General features: G+C 42.8%; 1 protein-coding gene across 1 annotated transcript; it reads left to right on the top strand.

Annotated features, from left to right (window-relative positions):
• The first annotated feature begins 745 nt into the window (after nt 1-745).
• On the top strand, nt 746-1,303 carry LOC141640760 (uncharacterized). The gene has a single exon (XM_074449442.1). It carries the CDS (start codon nt 746-748, stop codon nt 1,301-1,303), a length of 558 nt encoding a protein of 185 aa, XP_074305543.1.
• The last annotated feature ends 7,413 nt before the right edge of the window (nt 1,304-8,716 follow it).

Genomic DNA, 8,716 nt, shown 5'->3' on the forward strand with positions numbered 1-8,716 from the left:
ATAAAATTTGTCAAAGGGTCTAGGTTGTAAGTTCCATGCATCTAATCATCCTAGAACTTACAACTAGCATTTAAAGCTTTGCTTGGAGGCCAAGGACTTTTTTCCTATAAAAGGACCTAGCCTCCCTCATTTGTAATCATCAAAAAGTTGAAGTATAAACATTTTAGAGAGAGAAACTTGGTGGTTTCAATCTTTTCCAAAGAGTCGAGGCTTTCGAATCTTGCCTTAAACTAAGGACGTGCTCCGCAGTTTGAGATTGAGTTGCTTGACGCGTTTCGAGTAATTCCCCCATTGTTATCACTATAGGTCTAGTGATACCAAATATCCCATTGTTTTCGATCTCTTCTCAAGGAATCGAAACAAATATCCTTTATCTTTTACACAACAAAAACCCAAAAACAAAACAATTAAGTCTTCCGCTACGTATACGCATCAAATGGTATCAGAGCTTCGGCTCTTGATCACCCCAAAAAAATCAAGACGGTCCTAAGGAGGTCCCAATCCATTGATAGTTGAATATCCAACGCGCTTGGTGTTCAAAGATTAAACTCGGCAAGGAAGTTGAGGGTTAATCGATTGGATCTTGAAGGCACGAATTGAAAAAAAAAAAAAAAAAAAAAAAAAAAAAAAAACGAGAATCACTGTTCACGGTACTGTTCACGGTACTGTTCACTGACAAAAAAAAAAAAAAAAAAAAAAAACAAACTTCCTTTTTTTCGAAAACACAAAACCCCAATCACCAAATATGAACTTCGACGATCCAAACTTTCTCAGGGATCTTCAAAGAGCCTTAAAGAAATTGCAAGAACACGATCCCAAATGGCAGCCAAGACGTGAACGAGTCATTGACGAGTTCAAAATGAGTGAACTACCCGAGTTCACAGGAAGCACGGATCCCGAGTCTTACCTTGAATGGGAAAGACAAATAGATCGGATGTTTGATTTTAAGAGACTTGATGATGAACAGAGCTGCAAGTACGCCATTTTGAAATTAAGAAATGGGGCTTCATTATGGTATGAAAGCCTTAAGACCAGAAGAGTTCGAGCCGGAAAACCAAAGATAACGTCGTGGCACGTGCTTAAACTAAAGTTACGGAAAAGATATGTCCCCGCAACGCATAGGCTCACGACCTATCGTAAGATCACCGATCTTGCCCAAGGAAGGCTGAGTGTCCTAGAGTACATCAACGAATTTGAGAATCTGGCCTTAATGGGAGACTTGGTGGAAGATGAGGACATAAGGATGGCACGATTCCTACGAGGTCTAAACCGCAACATCGCCCATGTTGTCGAGTTACGCTGAATTACTCGATTTCGATACCTTGTGTAGTATGTGTCTCAAGGTGGAGGCGCAAGGAAAGACGAAGGTGACAACCACATATGGCGAGAATAGCCGGACTTGGAAAAATGAGAACAACTCAAGGACAAGCACAACGGGGAACACCACCGATCCCAAGATGACTTCTACCCCCAGTGCTGTTAGCAAACCATCCGCCTCAAAGGAGAATAACTCCACGCAGATTCGGTGTTTTAAATGTCAAGGGTTTGGACATTTCAAAAATGCGTGCGAGAGCCGAACCATCACACTAAGAGAGGCCGTGAAATGTCGTGATGAATTGTTCGAAGAAGAGGAAAGAACTAATGGTATTTTTAATTTAGAAGGAGATGAGGAAGAGGCACCCGCCGGGAACGCCGAAGATTACGTCGCTCCTAGCTATGATTGCAATTTGGTTCTCCGAGCCCTGCAAGCTCAAACATCGCCCATTGAAACGGAACAACGAAGTCAAATCTTCCACACCAAATGCCAAGTGAAGGACAAATGGTGTAGCCTAATCATTGATGGAGGCAGTTGCACCAACGTCGCCTCAAAGGAGATGGTGGAGAAATTGAAACTACCCACGACACCTCACCCAAAGCCTTACGCCCTGCATTGGCTGGATGACGAGAATAAAGTGAAAATCACTAAGCAAGTAAAGGTGACACTAACCATGGGATCTTACAACGACGACATCCTCTGCGATGTTGTGCCAATGGATGCATGTCATGTCCTATTAGGACGACCTTGGCAATATGACCGGGATGTGGTGCATCGCGGTCGAAGCAACGAGTACGAGTTGGTAAGTAAGGGAAAAAGAATTGTCTTAAAACCAATGGCGCCAGGTGAAGTACGTTCTATGAGTGCCAAGCGTGGGACGACCACTAGCCTGACCATGTTTGCTAGTGAGAAAGAAGTGGACGAGGCTATCGTCAATGGCAACCAGGTTTACCTAATGGTGGTCAATGAGACTTCTAGCAATGGAAGCAAGGATGGACGATTAATCTCGCTCTTGGATGAGTTCAAAGATGTTTTCCCCGAGGAACTGCCCGCTGGGTTACCACCTATTCGTGGGATCGAACACCAAATCGACCTCCTGCCCGGAGCTCCTTTGCCAAACAAAGCCGCCTATCGGTGCAATCCGATGGAGACCAAGGAGTTACAGCGACAAATCGAAGAGTTAATGGAACGAGGCTATGTACGTGAGAGCATGAGTCCATGTGCCGTTCCTACACTACTTGTCCCAAAGAAGGATGGGACGTGGCGAATGTGCATCGATAGCCGAGCCGTAAACAACATCACTATCAAGTATCGGTTTCCAATTCCGAGGCTAGATGATATGCTCGACGAGTTACATGGAGCCGAGATCTTCTCTAAAGTTGATTTGAGGAGTGGATATCACCAAATTCGGATGAGAGAAGGGGACGAGTGGAAAACCGCGTTTAAAACTAAGCATGGCTTATACGAGTGGACGGTTATGCCATTCGGCTTGACGAACGCTCCAAGCACCTTTATGCGACTCATGAACGAAATACTCAAGCCTTTCCTAGGCAGATTTGTAGTCGTTTACTTGGACGACATCTTGATCTACAGTCGGAGCAAGGATGATCACTTCCAACATCTTCGTAAGGTGTTCAACACACTTCGGGAGCAGCAACTCTATGGTAAGAAAGAGAAGTGCTCGTTCTTAGTCGAGAGCGTTATATTTCTTGGATACAAGGTTTCTAAAGAAGGGGTTTCCGTCGATCAATCCAAGATTGAGGCGATCAAATCATGGCCTATTCCGAAAAATCATCACGAAGTCCGATCCTTTCACGGACTTGCTTCATTCTATCGAAGGTTCATTCGGGATTTCAAAGACCATCGCTAGCCCCATCACGGAATGTACAAAGAAAGGAACTTTCGTATGGACCCCGGCTGCTCAACGGGCATTCGAGACGATCATCCAAAAACTTTGTGAGGCACCATTGTTGGCACTACCAGATTTCACCCGCCCGTTCGAAGTCGAATGTGACGCAAGCGGTGTTGGAATTGGAGCCGTGTTAGTGCAAGGAAAGCGACCCATCGCTTACTTCTCTGAGAAACTGAATGGGGCCAGGCTCAATTACTCGACTTACGACAAGGAATTCTATGCGATCGTAAGGGCCCTACAACATTGGAGTCACTATCTCCGACCAAGCCATTTCATCCTGCACTCGGACCACGAATCCTTGAAACATATCAATGGGCAACAAAAGTTGAACTCAAGGCATGCCAAGTGGGTGGAATTTTTGCAATCTTTCCATTTCTCCTCCAAATACAAGACTGGCAAAAGTAACGTGGTGGCCGATGCTCTCTCGCGCCGATATTCATTATTGACGGTGCTCGATATCCGATTACTGGGATTCGAAGCACTAAAGGAATCCTACGAGAACGATCCCGACTTTGGGGAAATCTTCAAGATTTGCGAGAACGGGGCTCATGAAGAATTCATTACGCAAGACGGTTTTCTTTTCAAAGGAAACAGACTTTGTGTCCCGAAACTCCCGATGCGAGAACTCCTAATTCGAGAAGCCCACGGAGGTGGACTTGGGGGACATTTTGGAGTAAACAAAACTGTGGATATCCTCAAGGAACATTTTTATTGGCCACAGTTGCAAGGAGACGTGCAAGCGATAGTGCGAAAATGCATCACATGTCACATGGCCAAAAGCAAATTCCAACCCGGGGAGTATGTACCATTGCCTATCCCGTGTCGACCTTGGGAAGATATATCCATGGATTTCATCGTGGCATTACCACGAACACAGAGAGGCAAAGATGCAATCATGGTAGTGGTCGATCGATTCTCAAAGATGGCCCATTTTATCGCCTGTCACAAAACTGATGACGCCAGCAATGTGGCGGACTTGTATTTTCGGGAAGTCTTACGACTCCACGGGATCCCAAGAACAATCGTTTCCGATCGAGATTCCAAATTCCTAAGCTACTTCTGGAAAACGTTATGGAAAAGGGTGGGAACCAAGCTTTTGTTCAAGACTTCTCATCACCCCCCGACGGACGGACAAACGGAGGTCACGAATCGCACTGGGAACAATGTCAAGAAGTCCGGTGAGTAAAACTCAGAAAGATTGGGATTTGAAACTCGCGCACGCTGAGTTCGCTTATAACCGCTCCCCAACCTACGCGACAAAGCACTCCCCATTTGAGGTCGTATATGGTATAAACCCGTATTTACCACTAGACCTCATTCCCTTACCCAAGGATGAAATCATACACAAGGATGCGGAAACCAAATTAAAATCAATGATCAAACTACATGATCAAGTCAGGGCAAGAATTGAGAAAATTAATGAAATGTACAAGCGCAAGGCAAATAAAAACCGCCACCAAGATCCTTCAAATAAGGAGACCTCGTGTGGTTGCACTTAAGGAAGGAGCGTTTTCCGAACAAACGCAAAAACAAACTCATGCCGCGAGCAGAAGGTCCCTACAAGGTAATATCAAAGGTAGGCGACAATGCATACAAGATCGAGTTGCCCGGAGAGTATGGGGTACACGCCACTTTCAACGTCGGGGATCTATCTCCTTACATTGACGATGATGGAATCAAGGAATTGAGGGCAATTCCTTTTCAAGAAGGAGGAGATGACGCGGATATGGACCCCATGGACGAAGTCGTGCTCGACATAGAGCACCAATCAAAACCAGGCCCAATGAACACATTTTTTATGCATGAAAATTGGATGGGTTTACGTAAAAGAGAGGTATTATGCGCGGTTGAAGCGCGAGGTCCGCACACCCCTTGATGCCGTGTGGGAACAAAAGAAAATCAAATGGGAACAAAGGGAGGAAGGGCCGAATGTGGCGGCACCAAGGGAGAGGAATCCTAGCTTATATTTTTGCATTTTTCAACATAGTTTGAATAAAATTTGTCAAAGGGTCTAGGTTGTAAGTTCCATGCATCTAATCATCCTAGAACTTACAACTAGCATTTAAAGCTTTGCTTGGAGGCCAAGGACTTTTTCCTATAAAAGGACCTAGCCTCCCTCATTTGTAATCATCAAAAAGTTGAAGTATAAACATTTTAGAGAGAGAAACTTGGTGGTTTCAATCTTTTCCAAAGAGTCGAGGCTTTCGAATCTTGCCTTAAACTAAGGACGTGCTCATGATTTGAGATTGAGTTGCTTGACGCGTTTCGAGTAATTCCCCCATTGTTATCACTATAGGTCTAGTGATACCAAATATCCCATTGTTTTCGATCTCTTCTCAAGGAATCGAAACAAATATCCTTTATCTTTTACACAACAAAAACCCAAAAACAAAACAATTAAGTCTTCCGCTACGTATACGCATCATATCCCGAGCCATGCGTAGCTAATTCCTTTAATATGTTAGGACTAGGGAAACCGTGGTAGCAATGCGTTAGGATCGACATGATTAGATTAGTTTTGCGACAAGAATTGTATTAAGAAATATAATTGTGATTAGGTTGAATGAATGCATGCAGGAGACCGATTTATTTAGTTACCCCCGACCTGGATCGAAAGATTGGAAGGGAAGGCTTGCTTAATTACAATAGGTGATACCTAATTAGGGCGAAAGCTAAGTTAGGGAGACCCTAGGGCGATTAGAGACCGAAAGGGTATAATCGTAGGTTTAAGGACCGAAAGGTGACGACCTCGCTCTTCTTATCAATAATTTAATCGACTCAGTTGACCCGATAGTGTAGCTGCCACGGTAGACCGATTCCTAGCATATTTCTCTCTTTTATCTGATTTACCCTTGCATTACTTCATTATTTTCTCTTGTTTTGATTTCTCTTCCCTTAATCCTCGTAGTGTAGTTACCAAACATCAAAACCCCCAATTGTGACATTAGACAGATAGAATAGACAAGTAGATAGTAAACCGCCTCCCTGTGGAGATCGACCCTACTTACCGCTGACTTCTGTTAGTAGTAGCTAGGTATTTATTTTTGGTACAGTAACGACCGTATCATGCTTGTTTTATTTCCTACTCTTTGGTAATTGATCACCATCTTAGATTAAACTTGTTAATTCACTTTTATAAGTCGAGAGGCACGAAAATGAATTAGACTAAGCATGTGTTAGTAGATAGACCTAGTCATAGCGAAAGCTCACTAGAACCCGTACTATGGTTGACAATAAGGCCGAGAGGTGGTTGTCATTAGACCTAAACGATTAACGTTATTATCATCTCCTAGTTTAACATGAGCATTACGTGTTTGCATGTTTGACCCGACTCTCTAGACTTTTTTAGCATTATATATTTTTATATCATTTTATTACAAGTTTACCAAACAAACCCAACAAACGATCGTAACCGACCTAGATAGAATTTTACTCATAACAATTCACTACGCAATTCCCGTCTCCTTGTGTTCGACCCCTACTCTACTACATTCATTTGTTAGCCAAGTTTAGGCTATTTTTGTTAAGTGTGTGATAGCCTATCAAAAGAGTACACCAATTACAAGTTCATACCCGGTGAAAGTACTGCAACACAACATACGCTAGTGGTGATTGATTTTCAGGGTAGGAGAGACTTGATGAAGAGAAAGGTAACCAGTGAGGCACGAATCAAATGGTGGAAGGTACAAGGGAAAAACAAACAAACTTTTGTGGATAAGGTCGGAAGTAGCGATATTTGGTCGGATTGCAAGGAGAAAGATATAGATGCAACGTGGGATAAATTGGAGCATGTTGTAAAGGATTTGGCGAGGGAGGTGTTAGGGGAATCTAAAGGAAATAGACCATCAAATATGGACACATCTTGGTGAAACGATGAGGTGAGCCAAGCGATAAAGACAAAGCATGAATATTATAAGGTTTTGGAGAAATGCATGAGTGATGAGAACTTTGAAAAGTACAAGGAGGCTAGACAAGCCGCTGAAAGGGCAGTGCGTGATGTGAGTACAAAAGTTAACCAAGAAGTGTATGCCAGATTGGACACGAGAGAAGGAGAGAATGATGTCTATAAACTGGCACGCATAAGAGATCGAAAGACGAAGGATATTGGGAGAGTTAAAAAGTGTGTGAAAGATATGGACGACAAGGTTATGGTTCAGGATAACGAAATAAAGGAGATAGAGTTCTTACTTTGATACTTTATTCAATGGACATCAGGAGTAAGGTTTTGGGGATGTACAAGTAACACCCAGCATGGTTAATTGGGAATTTGTGCGTAGAATAGAAAAGAGTGAAGTTAGAAAGGTGTTAAGGAAGATGGGGTCGAAGAAAGCAGAGGGACCTAATGGTATACCCATAGAAGTTTAGAGGTGTTTAGGGGAAAAAAGGAATCGAATGGGTAACCATGCTCTTCAACAAGATTTGGAGAAGCAACAAGTTGCCATCAACTTGGAGGAGAAGCACTCTTGTCCCTTTGTATAAGAATAAAGGTGATGTTCGAGAGTATTCCAATTATCGGGGAATTAAATGTATGAGTCATACAATGAAGTTATGGGAGCGGATAATCGAGTAATAAAGGCTTAGAAAATGTGTAGACATCTCGGATAACCAATTTGAATTTATGCCGGGGAGATCGACTATGGATGAGATTTTTATCATGAAACAGTTGATGAAACACCATCGGGACAAGAAGAAAGGCCTGCATATGGTTTTTATTGACTTGGAAAAGACATGATAGGATACTGAGAGAAGTACTTTGGTGGATTTTGGCGAGAAAGGGTGTGTCTCGATTAACCATGTGGATACTGAAAGAACATGTATGAGGGGGCTAGTGCAAGTGTTCGCACTAATGTTGGGAGAACGGAAGAATTCACATTACCATTGGGGTGCATCAAGGTTCCGCACTTGGTCATTTTCTCTTTGCTATAGTTATGGATGAGTTGACAAGGGATATTCATGACGACATCCATTGGTGTATGATATTTGCGGATGATATTGTGTTGATTGATGAGACGAAATGGGGGGTTGAGAGAAAGTTAGAATTGTGGAGGCATACTTTGGAGACTCGTATTTGAGGTGTCAGTTCAGTAACGCGGCGGTTCGAGATCGACAGAGGTGGGGAGTTATTTTTGAAGGAAATGATGTTGAGGGATTAGATTTCTTTAGATTTCTAGGATCTATTATTCAAAAAGATGGAGAGTTAGACGGAAATATGGCTTACAGAATTAAAGCGAGTTGGTTGAAATGGAAAATGCTACAGAGTTTCTATGCGATAAAGATATGCCCCAAGATTAAAGTGGGGAGGGTCGACTTCAACGTAGTATCTTGAGGAGTTAAGACATTTTGTTGCCTTAGACTTATTTTCCCTTTTTATATTCTTATTACTAAGCATTTTAGATTTTTTTGGTGTCAAATTAGGCACAACCGCACAAGGCAAGAACATGGAGGAGAGGGATTCCACCTGTGATTATTTTGGTTATCCTAACAGTGCC

This window comes from Silene latifolia, chromosome 2 (genome assembly GCF_048544455.1).
Source record: "Silene latifolia isolate original U9 population chromosome 2, ASM4854445v1, whole genome shotgun sequence".
NCBI lineage: Eukaryota > Viridiplantae > Streptophyta > Magnoliopsida > Caryophyllales > Caryophyllaceae > Silene > Silene latifolia.

What these genes read in the sequence shown, in the direction of transcription:
- LOC141640760 (XM_074449442.1), top strand. Translation starts at nt 746, where the DNA reads ATGAACTTCGACGATCCAAACTTTCTCAGGGATCTTCAAAGAGCCTTA.